At 44.1% G+C, this 14992-nt stretch overlaps 1 protein-coding gene across 2 annotated transcripts; it reads left to right on the forward strand.

Moving 5' to 3' along the window:
* The first annotated feature begins 1349 nt into the window (after positions 1-1349).
* ADIPOQ (adiponectin, C1Q and collagen domain containing) lies at positions 1350-14608 on the forward strand. 2 transcript variants are annotated; one of them, XM_043875022.1, is made up of 4 exons: positions 1397-1488; positions 10961-11109; positions 11236-11442; positions 12337-14608. In XM_043875022.1, exons 3-4 carry the CDS (start codon positions 11244-11246, stop codon positions 12855-12857), a joined length of 720 nt encoding a protein of 239 aa, XP_043730957.1. In that variant the 5' UTR covers positions 1397-1488; positions 10961-11109; positions 11236-11243; the 3' UTR covers positions 12858-14608. The 2 variants fall into 2 exon arrangements, with proteins under 2 accessions (XP_043730956.1, XP_043730957.1); XM_043875021.1 differs by lacking the exon at positions 10961-11109 and having other exon boundaries at positions 1350-1488.
* Positions 14609-14992: the final 384 nt, after the last annotated feature.

Raw genomic sequence — 14992 nt, forward strand, 5'->3', positions numbered from 1 at the left:
CAGTATTCTTGCCTGGAAAATTCCATGGACAGAGGAGCCTGACAGGCTACAGTCCATGGGGTTTCAAAGAATTGGATGTGACTGAAGTGACTGAGCACAACACAGCACAAGACTTAGATCAGACTTTTACTTGACTTTGCTGGGGGCTTTTAGGCTCTGTGTGGGCAGCAGAGGTGGTATTTAGGGGCAGGCAAATACTTGCCCACCCTCTGCCTGAGGACATTCTGCTTCTGAATGTCTGCAGAAATTATTGCTGGGATCCTGAGCCCTTGCTGGGTTCGTAATTTAATGTATCAGAATTTGTGGCTTGCAGGAAGTGGCGCTGAACCTGTCCTTCAAAAACAGAGTGTGGCTTTGCCGGGACAGAGTTTGAGGTGATGAACACTACCACTTTAAATCTGAGCCTTCTAGGAATACCTGTGTGCCTTAGTACCACTCCAGGCTGCTCCCAGCCCAGGGGAGGGTTCCCCAGTAGATGGGTACAGGCTTAGGCGCTGGCAAAATGGGGACTCACACACATGTGAAAAGTTAGTTTTCAAAAGCTCACCTAGAATTTTGGAACCAGAAAATCCATGAAAGATGGTAATCTCTCCTGCACGTGCTAAGTGGCTTCAGTCGTATCGTACACTTCGTGACCCTATGAACTGTAACCCACCAGGCTCCTCGGTCCGTGGGATTCTACTGGCAAGAATAATGGGGTGAATTGCCATGCCCTCCTCCAGGAGATCTTCCTGACCCAGGGATTGAGCCCATGTCTCTTGTGTCTTCTGTGTTGGCATAAAGTGGTTCTTTACCACTTGCACCACCGGAGAAGCCCGACCTCTCCTAGTTAGTATATATTTTCTGATATATTGAATTTGAATCACATACAGGTGGGAGCCTCAAAATCATTTGGAATCAAGGGCCTTTAATAATCTTAATATGGCTCTGCCTCACACCACCCCAGAAATGTCCCCTCACCTCAGTCCTCAAAATTAACATGCAAAATCTTTCCCTAGTCTGGGGTTCAGGCCAGAGAGGAAAGGATGTATTGTGTTTCTTGCTATACTGGGGTTCCCTGTCATGCAGAGTGAGTGAGAGCTGATGGTGTTAACTGGTGCCCCAGACCACCAGGCAATTCATTTTACATAAAGAAATTCCTTGTTTTCCCGCTTCTGATCTTGACCCTTGGCCCCGTCTTCTGTCGCTGTTGTAAGAGGCAAAATTAAGGGCCAAAGTCTGGAGACATAAGTGTGATGACTGCAGCTCTACTTGGCATCCCAAGCCCAAGTTGGGTTGCACCAGGTTCCCTGGGGTGGCAACCCAAGGGAGCTGCCGGGGGCACGTGTCTACCCATTGGTCTCTGGCTGTCGCTGTGCTGGCCAATGGGAAGGGACAGTGGTGAGGCGGGGACTACTCGCCCCCATGAGTACCGGGCTGCTGAAGCTGGGCCATCGCCTCCTACTTCCACCCTGACTGAAGTCTGTGGCTCTGATTCCACACCTGAGGGTAAGGACAACTGATTCAAGTTCTAGGCTGGAGATGAAGGCTCTTTACCATGGAACCTTTGGCTGGGCTGTGCCCAGGCTACTCTATTAGCAGGGTGGGAGGGATACAGGCAAAACCCTGGCCAGGGCAGCACTGGTGGAGGCCGACAAGCCTTGGGCTTCTGCCTCGATTTTCCTAGAGCTTGAAGAGAAAAGGGACTGTTGCCTCTGGTCAAAATGTCTGGGACCATCCTGAATTTTGTCCAGTTCACTCTGTGGTAAAGATGCTTAACCAAAGAGAAGGTTGGGGTCAGTGAAGTGGGAGGGATGGTCCAGCAATAAAGTTCAATTATATGAGAGGAGAAGATGATACATCACTTCTCAGTTGACCAAGTAGGGCAGAGAAAGAAGCACACGAAGAGGCAGCTTGGGAAACGCCTGAGCTCCGACCTCAGACTGAGTTTAGAGTCCAACTCTGCCACTGGAGTCTACTCAGCAGTATTTATTGAGCAGATTTTACAGGTCAGACCCTGGGTGTGGTTTGTGAGATACAAAGATGGATGAGGCATGGTCATTATCTATAAAATTTGGGGGATGTCTGTAAACACGTGGTTATCTACACCATTGTGGGGATATCTCACAGGATGATGGAGAAGTTCAAAAGAGGTAAGGTGAGCAAGCAGCCTGGCATCTACTGGGAACTTATGAAAAATCTTTTTTGTAGCAGACAGCTTCTGACAGAAACAACGATCTGTCTGGCCTTTGCCAAGCCCAATCCCGCCTGCCCTGGGGAGTGCTGCACTTGAGGCATCCTGGTTGTTTCCAGCCATAGATGCAGAGGCTGGAGTGGAAGGGATTTTAGAGGTCAGGCTGGCCTTGTGTGTTTGGGGATGCAGGTCCCTGGTCTGGAGAGACTCTGGTGTTCAGATCAAGCCTCGGGAGGGGTGCAACCACCTCACTCCTGGGGATTCCTGTCCTTAGGGGTAAGGTCAGCTCCTCCTGACAAGGTTGGGAACAGGGGGGACTTGATGCTGGCAGAGTATGTCCAAAGGAGCATGAGGGTGCCAGCTTTGTTCTAGAAGATGAGCAGTGGGAAGGGAGCCCGAAGCTTAATTGGCTGTTCTTGTTTCCTTCCCTTCATTCTTGAGGATTTGTAAAGAGGGACAGAGGACTGGCTTCTTGTCGTTTCTAAGGTGGCTGCAGGGACAGACTTCCTTCTTACTCCCTGTCAAGCTCGGGGACCAGGGGCTGCAGACCCTTGGCTGAGGTTGGGAGACAGAAGCTTTGGAGACTAGAATATTTAATTAGGAATTCTTCATGTGGAGAGACTAGTCCCAAACGTGTGTGTGTGTGTGTGTGTGTGTGTGAAAGAGAGAGAGAGAGATGAGTGTGTATGTGTGTGTGAGTGTGTGTGTGTATGTGCGGGGGGTGGGCACAAGGATGCTGAGTGAAAGCTTTCAGGTCACCCTCCTGGGTGCGAGGCAGAGCCTAGCTGATTTCTGGTTCTGCCGTTTATCATTAGATTGCACCAGGTGAAATTGCCAATATTTTGCACCAGGTAAAATTGCACGAGGTGAAATTGCACCAGGTGAAATTGCCATTTTTTGACCTTTAAAGACAGCAATCTCATTTAATTCAGCCCAAGAGTTGCATGCTCTTAAGCCAGCATCTTGGTCTCTTCAAACCTCTGATTCCTCTATAGAGTGGAGTCAAAAACAGCACTAATGAGGAGGATTAAATGAACTATAGTTTAAAACTGACTTATGCAATTTATACTGCAAAGTACTCTTACCAATTTCAAAGTGTTCTCATGTTCCTCATTGTACATGAATTCATTTAGCAGAGTAAGAAACAGTCTGAGAAGCCTTTTTTGAGGCAGTCGTAAGGTGATGGCATCTCTCAGGGATCTTCTCCTTAATCTCTCAGTTTCCCCATCTCTGAAGTTGGGGATATTTTCTTTGCTTCATGGAGTAAATATTGAAACAAATAACAAATGGCATAGTGATGGGAGGTGCTACTGTGGGAGCTGGTTTCTATGAAACAAAGTGAAGCGACCCAGTCATGTCTGACTCTTTGCGACCCCATGGGCTGTAGCCTACCACACTCCTCCGTCCATGGGATTTTCCAGGCAAGAGTACTGGAGTGGGTTGCCATTTCGTTCTCTAGAGGATCTTCCTGATCCAGGGATTGAACCTGGGTCTCCCACATTGTAGGCAGACACTTTACTGTCTGAGCCACCAAGGAAATCCTATGAGGATCTAACAATGCATCCCTTCCTCCCCCTTAGCCTCCCATTTGTACAAGCAGGGCAGGGGTGAGATGCTTTCTGGGGTCCCTTTCAGTTTTCTTGGACTCTGCGATCTGTACTTTAATGCCCTTTCCTGCTGGAGGAGTTGGCATCGGCTTTGGTGACCTCTCTCCCCCATCTTACTCTGTCTCCTACCAGTCCCAGAGGAGACCCCATCATTGCATTTCACAAGATTCTGCTGTTGTTGCTGAAATTCCAGCAGGTCAAAGTGGAATTTCTCATACACTTAAATGAAAATGAGAGACTGTAATATGGACTTTTAGGATTCAGACAGCGTCATGGTCCATCCCCTTGTATAATTTTGAAAGCAAGCTTATCCATACCTGTACACAGTGCACCATGAAAGCTAGTGCAGTAGAAAGAACCCAGGCTTTGGATTTCAAAGTGCACTCTCCACACTTCCATTGGGTTGGCAAAAAGTTCATTTAGATTTGGAAAAACTCGAATGAAATTTTTGGCCAATACTTCTTATCCTCAAGCCGAAGTTACTAAACTTCTCTGGTCCTCAGATTTCTCTTGGAACTGAGTCCTGACCCCCTGGAGTAGTGGTGAGGGTGAAATGAGATTAAAGGGTAGTGGATGTACAAAGGGTGGTCCACAGCAAGTGCTTCATAAATATTTGCTTATATCTCTTTACTTATACCCCTGGAGGAGGGTATGGTAACCCACTCCAGTATTCTTGCCTGGAGAATCCCATGGACAGAGGAGCCTTGCAGGCTACAGTCCATAGGTGGCAAAGAGTTGGACACAATTACTTATTTGTGTGGAACACTTTAAAAGTTTATAAAATAATTCTTCATACTTTAAATGAACCTGTTCTCACAACAGTATTGTGAAATAGTCTATTAATAGGTAAGGATAAACTCATTAATAATCAGCTTTGCTTGCAAAGAACATGAAGTCTGGGAGGTGGGTTGGGAAGGTAAGTCACCCGGTGAGTTAATGATGGAGCTCAGACTAGAAGCCAGGTCACTGGATCATGACTTGGGGTTTCTTCACATTATTCTCTCTTCTATCCCCCATCCAATGGAATGGAATATTAGCAGGCAAATGTGTGACCTTGATGCTGTTTTCCTTCTTTGGACTATGCCTAAGTGTCCAGCATTATGCTTCAGAAGATCACAGTTTGATTTCCAGCTCCACTGCTCAAGATCTCTGGGATCTTGGACAAGTCACTTAACTTCCTGGAAACCCACTTTTCTCATCTCTAGAATGGGTACAGTCATAGATAACATCTATTGAGCTCTGACATGTGCGAGGCACTGTTCTATATACTTTATGTGGATTGTATCTTTTCTTTTATTATTTTCAAAAGAGAGCTTTTGTTTAAAAATTTTTTTATTTATTTGGCTGTGCCAGGTCTTAGTTGCAGTATGTGGGATCTAGTTCCCGATCAGGGATCAAACCCAGACCTCCTGCATTGGGAGCATGGAGTCTTAGCCACTGGACCACCAGGGAAGTCCCAGATTGTGCTTTTTAATCCTCCAACAAGCCTATGCCTGAAACATATTACAAGGAAGAACAAATTATTTTCACCCAAGTACTGAGGTCAGAGAACATGTGATCTCTATTTTACCTCATCCTGTCTCTCAAAATGGTTGTGAAAATTAAGTGAGATATTAAGTGAGGTGAGGACTTTAGAAGTGGCATTCTACAAAGACAAAGAATTACAAGTGGTTTTAGGATTAACTTCATGACCTATGTAAATGATTTCTTTATAGGCACAGTTGAGTCTTAGAACATAGTCTTAGATTACAGTTTTATTTAGTTATGTTTTCCCCTTTAGAAAGAGAGGTCTTTCAAAATAAAAATGTAATAATTGCTATATTTAAACAGGGAGCACGCATAGTTTTGGAATAAATTGTTTGAAAGTTCAGCATCTCTGCACTGACTTTCAATTGCTATCAATTGATGATTTTTCCACCCAGAGCTTTAGACGATAACCTTCTTCTTTAGTCAGAATCTGTTCTTCGCAGCAGAAACGTCCTAGGATTGTGTGCCCATCTGCCCTCACTCCCTCCTTCTATTACCTCCATCACCTGTCACTGTCATGGAACCCAGACTAGTTGCCCCTATGAAAAGAGAGATCGTTCCTTAACACGTCCCTTGGGCTGGGAAAATAGAATCTTGACTTTTAAAAGAAAAGGGGGAACCAGAGAATGCACGAGACCTGAGTTTTCAGTCCTTGCAATGATTTGGAGAAAGCCCCCAGTGACCCTGCGTCTTTGGGGCCCTCTGTAGCTGCCTCCACCAGTTCTCGTGTTCTGGATTCTCTCCTCCTATTTCTCTGTGGACAAGAACTTGGCCTTCCTCATTTCTGGAGAAAGCAAGCACAGAGCCTCTTGGTAGTCTTCTTAGGAGTTTTACTGCTAACTCCGTAGAGGAAAAGGATGGAGGTGACAAATTGTGGGAAGGTTGGACAACATATAAAGTCTTAAAAGTCTTAGAACAAGTATTTTCTTTAAACACAAAAGGGACTTGACTGATCTCTTCTTGGCTTTGCAGCTAACTCCTCTCTTTCTTCTCATCTTGGCCTCAATTGGGCTTCCCTGGTGGTTCAGTGGGTAAAGAATCCACAGGAGACCTGAGTTTGATCCCTGGATCACGGAAGATCTCCTGGAGGAGGGCATGACAACCTACTCCATTATTCATGGACAGAGGAGCCTGGAGGGGTTTATGGGGTTGCAAAGTCAGACTTGACTGAAGCAACAAAGCATAGCACAAGCCTAAGCTATCTCATTTTCATTTATTTCCGGCAGTTATTGAGAACAATCACTTTGAATCCTCCAAATCCAGTAGAGGGGGACAAAGGTACAGGCTGATGATAAGAGAGCCTTGACTAGGGACTCGTACCACCAGGCGGCAGCGTCTGTCTCTATGGGCACCTCTCGGCTGTGTTGCTAGTCTCTCTTCTCTGCCTGCAGGTCTCATTCTCAACTCTCGCTTTACTTATAAGGTGATATTAGAACTCGATATCTGATAAATGATGCATCAGATCAATAGAGAGGAAAAATATTAATGTAAATAAATGTCTTTTAAACAGCTAGTCGTCAGATAGGAAGAAATCACTTGATTATCTTAGATCACAGCTTACCCAACGCAAAATATCAGACATGGATTAAAGAATGAAATTTAAAATATACCGAACAATAAAAGAGAAGAAAATAAAGTACTTACGAAATCCTAGTATGGATAAAGATTGTTTAACTCTTAGAAGCCAAAAAAAAAAAAAGAAATCAACTGAGTTGTTTATATAAAAACTAAAACTTAACAAAAAACTAAAACTTCTGTCACATAAAAAACAGGATAAGCAAAACAGAAAATAACCTTTACACTATAGATAAATCATAGGACATATGACAAAGAGCTGGTATAAAGAGCTCACAAAAGCTAATTCAAAAAGCACATTGTATCCCTAATAAATTAACTGATAAAGAACACTAGCAGAGAGATCAAAAATGAAGAAATTAAATTAGGAAATAGGCCTTTAATAAAATGTACAACGCACTAATTGTCAAAGCAGTGAGGTTCTATTTCTTTTGCTCACTAAACTGAGATCAACAAAACAGTTTGCAATGATGATATCCAAAGTTGAGGAGTGCAGTTAAGACAAGCTTTTTGTATACACACTGATACACTGTTGTGGAACAGCATGACAAACTATACTTTGGGAATATGTATCAGGAGCCTTAAAAATGTTCATATCTTTTGGTACAAAAATTTTACTTCTGGGAATATGTCATAGCACAATAATATTAGTTTGAGGATAAGCTATGTGCCAAAGATGTTTGTTAGATTTTAAAATGTTTCAAAATGAAAATATGTTCATGCTTCAATAAAATGGAAATGTTGACATATACCCTGGTTATATCCACTTGATGGACTAGCACACACATTTAAAATGATGATTACAAAAATTAGAAAATTGCAAAGCAAAAATTAGAGAATAAAATTTCTAGGAAAATATTATTTCCATTATGTTAAAAATAAGCAGATAGATTCTTGGGAATGGGGATTAGTTTATTTTCTGTAGTTTCCAAACTATTTATCTTACTATTTTTAATGAACACACATGTTTGTGTGTATGAAAGCTGAGCATACATATATATAAGTAAATATATATATAAGTTTATGTATAACTATACATATGAATAAACTTAACAATAGAATGGAAAAGACTAGAGATCTCTTCAAGAAAATTAGAGATACCAAGGGAACATTTCATACAAAGATGAGCTCAATAAAGGACAGAAATGGTATGGACCTAACAGAAGCAGGAGATATTAAGAAGAGGTGGCAAGAATACACAGAAGAACTATACAAAAAAGATCTTCACGACCCAGATAACCACAATGGTGTGATCGCCCACCTAGAGCCAGACATCCTGGGATGCAGTCAAGTGAGCCTTAGGAAGCATCGCTATGAACAAAGCTAGTGAAGGTGATGGAATTCCAGCTGAGCTATTTCAAATCCTAAAGGATGATGCTGTGAAAGAATTGCATTCAATATGCCAGCAAATTTGGAAAACTCAGCAGTGGCCACAGGACTGGAAGAGGTCAGTTTTCATTTCAATCTAAAGAAAGGCAATGACAAAGAATGTTCAAACTACCACACAATTGCACTATCTCACAAGCCAGCAAAGTACTGCTCAAAATTCTCCAAGCCAGGCTTCAACAGTACGTGAACCATGAACTTTCATATGTACAAGCTAGATCTAGAAAAGGCAGAGGAACCAGAAATCAAATTGCCAATATCCGTTGGATCATTGAAAAAGCAAGAGAGTTCCAGAAAAACATCTACTTCTGCTTTATTGACTGCACCAAAGCCTTTGACTGTGTGGATAACAACAAACTGTGGAAAATTCTTAAAGAGATGGGAATACCAGACCACCTTACCTGCCTCCTGAGAAATCTGTTTGCAAGTCAAGAAGTAACAGTTAGAACTGGACATGGAACAGACTGGTTCCAAATTGGGAAAGGAGTACATCAAGGCTGTATACTGTTACCCTGCTTATTTAGCTTATATGCAGAGTACATCATGTGAAATGCCGGGCTGGATGAAGCACAAGCTGGAATCAAGATTACCAGGAGAAATATCAATAAACTCAGATACGCAGAAGACACCACCCTGGTGAAAGCAAGGAGGAACTAAAGAGCATCAAGAGGCTCTTTAGTTCCTCCTTGAAAGGGAGAGAGAAAAAGGTGGCTTAAAACTCAACATTTAGAAAACTAAGGTCATGACATCTGGTCCCATCACTTCATGGCAAATAGATGGGGAAACGATGGAACCAGTGAGAGACTTTATTTTTTGGGCTCCAAAATCACTGCAGGTGGTGATTGCAGTCATGAAATTAAAAGATGGTTGCTCCTTGGAACAAAAGCTATGACCAACCTAGACAGCATGTTAAAAGGCAGAGACATTACTTTGCCGACAAAGGTCCATCTAGTCAAAGCTATGGTTTTTCCAGTAGTCGTGTATGGATGTGAGAGTTGGACTGTAAAGAAAGCTGAGTGCTGAAGAATTGATGCTTTTGAACTGTGGTGTTGGAGAAGACTCTTGAGAGTCTCTTGGACTGCAAGGAGATCCAACCAGTCAATCCTAAAGGAAATCAGCACTGAATATTCATTGGAAGGACTGATGTTGAAGCTGAAACTCCAATACTTTGGCCACTTGATGTAAAGAACTGACTCATTTGAAAAAACCCGATGCTGGGAAAGACTTAAGGCAGGAGGAGAAGGGGATGACAGAGGATGAGATGGTTGAATGGCATCACTGCCTGAATGATGATAGAGCCCCTGGTGATGGGCCATCGGGGTGGGATTCCAGACACAATGCACAATTTTGGGGGCAAGATTACTTATCAGGGATTTTTCTGCATCCCTCATAGAGGAAATTCCTCCTGAAGCCAAATTCAGTTCTGGAAGCTTTGTGAAATCTTTGAGACAAGCAAACTGATGAATAATAGTGAGTCTTTAGGGTAAAAAAATACACATGGACCATGTCTTGTTTAGAGTCAGTTTCTTGGGATTCGCTACATTTCAGACTCCACAGAGAGTATCAGCGATGCCTGTGATCCAGGATCCTAGGACCGGTTTCTCTCTGTGGTGCTTTCAGTAACCTAATAACAGAGGCAGGGATCAGGGGAACCAGAGTCCCTGTGCATACAAGGACTGTCTTTCAGGGGGGGATATGGAGGGCTGGTTCTGAGACAGGGAATCCCTTGGCCACCTGTGCCCCTTGAGCTTTTTCCCAGGGCTTCCAGAATACGTACTCTAAATGCACTCCATTCTCTTTCTCTCTTCCTTTTCTATTTTTCTTCCTCTTTCCCTCCTCTCTCTGTATTTCCTTTTTTCTTTTCCGTACAAAAGTATTTATTTAGTCCTTATTTTGTACTGGTGGGACTTTCTCTTTGGCTCTGATGTTAAAGAATCTGCCTGCCAAGCAGGAGATGCAGGTTCAATCCCTGGACCAGGTAGATCCTCTGGAGAAGGAAATGGCTACTCACTCCAGTACTCTTGCCTGGAGAATTCCATGGACAGAGGAGCCTGGTAGCCTACAGTCCATGGGGTTGCAAAGAGTTGGAAATGACTGTGCAACTAACAGCCCCCCGCCCTTGTGGCTGTGTTTAGTGGGTGAACAAATAAAATTACAGTACAGTGCAAGCAGTGCTGTGAAAGATAACAAGGGCTCTGGGGGAGGACAGCAGTCCAGGAGGAATAGCAGTCCAGATGGGGGAGGAGGACAGGGAGCACTTCCTGAAAGAGAGGACAGCCCATGTATCCTGAAGTCCACATAGGGATCAGGCAGGTGAGGGGGTACAGTTAAGGGGTTGCACAGGCCGAGGTCAGTGGATAGTCTCATGGGACAGCGTATCTCTGGTTGTCTGACCGAGGCTGTGTGTGTGTATGTGTGTAGTTGTGTGTGTGTGAGCATGTGTGCATGCAAGTGTGTAATATACCAAATGTCTAACATATGGCCCAGGAGATGGGGAAAGGAAGAAAGAGAATGGGAGAGAAAGGAAGAGGAAGAGACAGAAAAAAGGAAAAGGGAAGAAAAAGGAGGGAGCCAAGAGGGGGAAGTTAGAGTCGAATGGGATGATCTGAGTCATCATTCTTGGAAAACCCAAGGGATAGAGTCCTGACAAATGGACTCTTGGAGCTTTCCCCATTCCTCCTACTGTGCTCAGATCTGAGGAATTGGGGGAGTGCTGTCTCACCGTCACTGGTGGTGGAAGAAAGGCGATCACCCATACAAAATAATGCTGAATACTGAAAATTTCAAGGCAGAGTGAGCACAAGGTGGGCTGGAAGAGTCAGAAGAGTCTTTCCAGAAGAGGTGAGTGTTGAGGGAGCAGGTTTCAGGCAGACTCTGCAGAGCTGACCAGAGTCCTGCTCGGGACCTGACGGGGGAGCTACGTGGGGGTTGCTCTTTTGTGGCTGACAACGTGGATCTGGGTTCCAGGGCTCAGGATGCTGCTGCTGGGAGCTCTTCTACTGCTACTAGCCCTGCCCAGTCATGGCCAGTACACCACGCAAGGGCCCCCGCTGCCCAAGGGGGCCTGCGCAGGTTGGATGGCAGGTGTTCCAGGGCATCCTGGCCACAACGGGACCCCAGGCCGGGATGGCAGAGATGGCACCCCTGGTGAGAAGGGTGAGAAAGGAGATCCAGGTAAGAATAAAGCCTTTGGCATCTTCCATCACAGACTCCTCCCGGGTAGAGGAAGGCTTCTAAAACCACGAGAGGGCAATAGTTACTGACTAAGGCCCATGTGCAGGGAAGAAGCAAAGCTTTTTGATGTGACCCATGAGCAACCTAAAGTGAATTGTGGATTGGCCTTCTAGGGGTGAACACACATGGTCCCTTTAAAACCAAGTAACCTTGGCTCTGCTCTACCCACACTACCTTCCCCATCCTCTCCCATCTCAGCCTCATCCATTCCTGTTCTCAGTCTGCTTATATTCCCATTTTCCTTAATGTCCCCTTAATTCCCATTCTATCCAGTGGCATTCAACCACACGTACTGGGACCTCCTGCAGGTCACAGTCCTTTTCTTGGAGAACTCTTGCCCTAGTGCACAGGACTGTTAAACCTTACTACCAGAGGGTCTACCCCAAATATGCCAAAGTGAATACAGACAAATGCCCAAAGAGTGGAATGGAGAGAAAATGCCCTTGATGCAGACCTAGATTGACAATGAAGGCTTTCAGGAGGAGGCGGGGCTTGAGTGAGACCTTGAAGGATGGGTGTTGGGCAACCTAGACAGAGAGGACAGAAAAGTCCCCTGTGTATGATTGGTTGAACCTGCACATAAAGTACTGGCAGGGTGGAGGGTCTGTGATGGAGACTTTTGGAGATAAGGTTGGAGAGGAATTTGTGGGAACCTGTGTTGTGGTGGATGTGGAGGAGAAGGTTACGGCTGTCCCTTCTGGGAGCTCTCGTTGGTTCTTTGATCTGTAAGTCAAGCAGATCATAGGTAGGGGCCACAGGGACAGTGTTTCAGGCTGAAACCAACCTAAACAGGAGTTCTGTTCCTTGGGTCACTGAGGTCTTCTTGTTCTCTAGGTCTTGTTGGTCCTAAGGGTGACACTGGTGAAACTGGAATCACTGGGATTGAAGGTCCCCGAGGCTTTCCAGGAGTCCCAGGCAGAAAGGGAGAACCTGGAGAAAGTGCCTATGTATTCCGCTCAGCATTCAGTGTGGGACTGGAGACCCGGGTCACAGTCCCCAATGTTCCCATTCGCTTTACCAAGATCTTCTACAATCAGCAAAACCACTACGATGGCACCACTGGCAAATTCCTCTGCAATATTCCCGGGCTGTACTACTTCTCCTACCACATCACTGTCTACTTGAAGGATGTGAAGGTCAGCCTCTACAAGAATGACAAGGCCCTGCTCTTCACCCACGACCAGTTCCAGGACAGGAACGTGGACCAGGCCTCTGGCTCCGTGCTCCTCTATCTGGATAAGGGTGACCAAGTCTGGCTCCAGGTGTATGAGGGTGAAAATCACAATGGGGTCTATGCAGATAATGTCCATGACTCCACCTTCACAGGCTTCCTTCTCTACCATAACATTGAATGAGCACCATTAACTCAGAATCTCCAGTGGGCCAAGCAGCCCAAAGTGAAAGAACAGTCCACAGGTCTACAGTGTAGTTAGGGGACCAATTTTATTATCTAGCTGGGGGATTCTGAACATCATTCATGCATTCATCGATCAAGTACCTTTTTTAAGAAATGATATACTATGTTCCCAGGACAGTCTTGAAGAAGACATGTCCCCTGGCCTCAAGGATCTGTTATGTAGTGGTAATGGAAGGATTGATAACATTTGCTGGGGAGTTTCATATACATAACAAGATAACTAACTACAAGAAGGTATTTGACAGTGATATTCTGTGCCTGCTGTTTTTCCTTATGTTCTTGGCAATCCTGTGAAGTACATAAGAAACTATTCTTCTCTTTTTCACACTTGCAGTCCTGAGGATGAGAGAACTGTGTGCCTAAGTCACACAGGCATTACGTGGCAGAGTTAGAAATCCAACCCCGGGCTGTGGACCTTTTCCAGTATATTGCGTCTGTTGTAAGGACTATATAGCCTTTTGGTAGGGTATTGGTAGGGGTCTCCCCCCAACTCATCTGAGGACCTTTGAACTGGCCTTCACCACATGTTAAGCCTTTCCTTTGAAGCACTCCCTCAGAGAAGGTGGTTCCAAGACTAGGTCCCATTCCAACTAGACCACTCCATACTTCCTCTTCTCTATGTCTTTCCTCAGACCCTTCTCTCTGGCCCAGAAAGTTGACTCCATCTCCACATGTTCACATCTTCCCTATTCCTCAAGACCACCAGGTTGGGAAGCTTCTTTGATGTGATATCTTTTCTTTCCTACAAGTCTTCTCACGCCTGGGCCCCTCTGCCCTTCCACGTGTCACCAAGGATGAGAGTCCTGGGTCTGCAAGACATCCTCCCGAAGCCCAGGGATAATTACCCACAGAGGATCATGCTTCCTGCACACTGAGTCCCCTTCCAGGTCCTTGATGGATGCCTAATGAAGATCAAACTCTTGAACCTCCTATCTACCCAGAGTTAACTCCATTTCTGTCTTTCCATATAACCAATCCCTATCTACAAAAACAGTCTTATTTTAGGAACTCCTTGATTTTAAACTCCTAATCTTTGTTCCACTGGATGGCTTGAATCTTTTCCACTGAGGTTAGGGATGACTGTGCTTTCCAGGACACTTAAAGAATTTTCCCTTAAGGAAGTAACTTGAGCTTGCAATGCAAAGCCCATGAAAGAAGTTGGAAACTATTCTTTCTTTGAGCACCAACAGGGTCAGGGGAGACCTGGGCCTCCTGAATCTACTCTTGCTCTTTAGGAAGTGTTAAAAAAAGAAAGAAAATGAAGAAAAGAAAATGATAACTGAGGTGACTATTTTAATTAGCTTGATTGTAGTGATTGCTTCATAATGTATGTCTCTATCAAATCATCAAATTGTACACCTTAAATACATGTACTTTGAATTGTTAAATATTCCTCAAAAAAAAAAAAAGGAATTACAGATAGTTGATGGTGGTAAACATCCTCTCAGGATGAAGATGAGTGATGCTCTTCAAAGATTTTAGCAAAAGCAGAGCTAATAGCATTCTGTGTAAATATAGAGATGGAAAACTTAGCTATTTGCTTGCAGTTTTAAATTCTGAATGATTTTCTTTTGACTATTCATTAGGCAATTATGATATCTACATATAAGTCTTAGTTTTTTAAAATAATTGTATATCATTATTTTCTACAAATAAAGATCCTGTCCAGCATTAAAAGTAGAACACTTATTTCACAGATCTTTTGTTTTCATTTTTGGAGACGACATGGGGTTTAGAGAGGGATGAAGAGGGGTAAACCTTGTGTTAATCAGAACTCTATTTTGTGAATGACAGATAAGACGTCCTTGCATTTCATAGGCTTTGGCTGGGTTGTGTGCTCATCTCTGACCAGTCACTGGAGTCAGGAGGATGTAATATATTTATTGACCTAATTGACTATGGCTCAAGCTTGAGAAGGAGTATTTTCCTTAAAGCAAAATCTGGACAGTTACCAGAGTGGTAGATTCAAGTCTTTGCTATCTGTCACATGCACCACTCAGAGTCTGGTCTGGGATTTTAGTAGTTTAATTCTTTTTAAAAAAATATTTATTTGCCTGTGCCGGGTCTTAGTTG

Source organism: Cervus elaphus, chromosome 19, assembly GCF_910594005.1.
Source record: "Cervus elaphus chromosome 19, mCerEla1.1, whole genome shotgun sequence".
NCBI classification, from domain to species: domain Eukaryota; kingdom Metazoa; phylum Chordata; class Mammalia; order Artiodactyla; family Cervidae; genus Cervus; species Cervus elaphus.

Bases quoted from the DNA above. Each gene is read 5' to 3' on its own strand.
- ADIPOQ (XM_043875021.1), top strand. From the start codon at position 1,365: ATGGGAAGGGACAGTGGTGAGGCGGGGACTACTCGCCCCCATGAGTAC. The intron at 1,489-11,235 runs GTAAGGACAACT...TCTGGGTTCCAG, and splicing joins CTCTGATTCCACACCTGAGG to GGCTCAGGATGCTGCTGCTG. The intron at 11,443-12,336 runs GTAAGAATAAAG...CTTGTTCTCTAG, and splicing joins GGGTGAGAAAGGAGATCCAG to GTCTTGTTGGTCCTAAGGGT.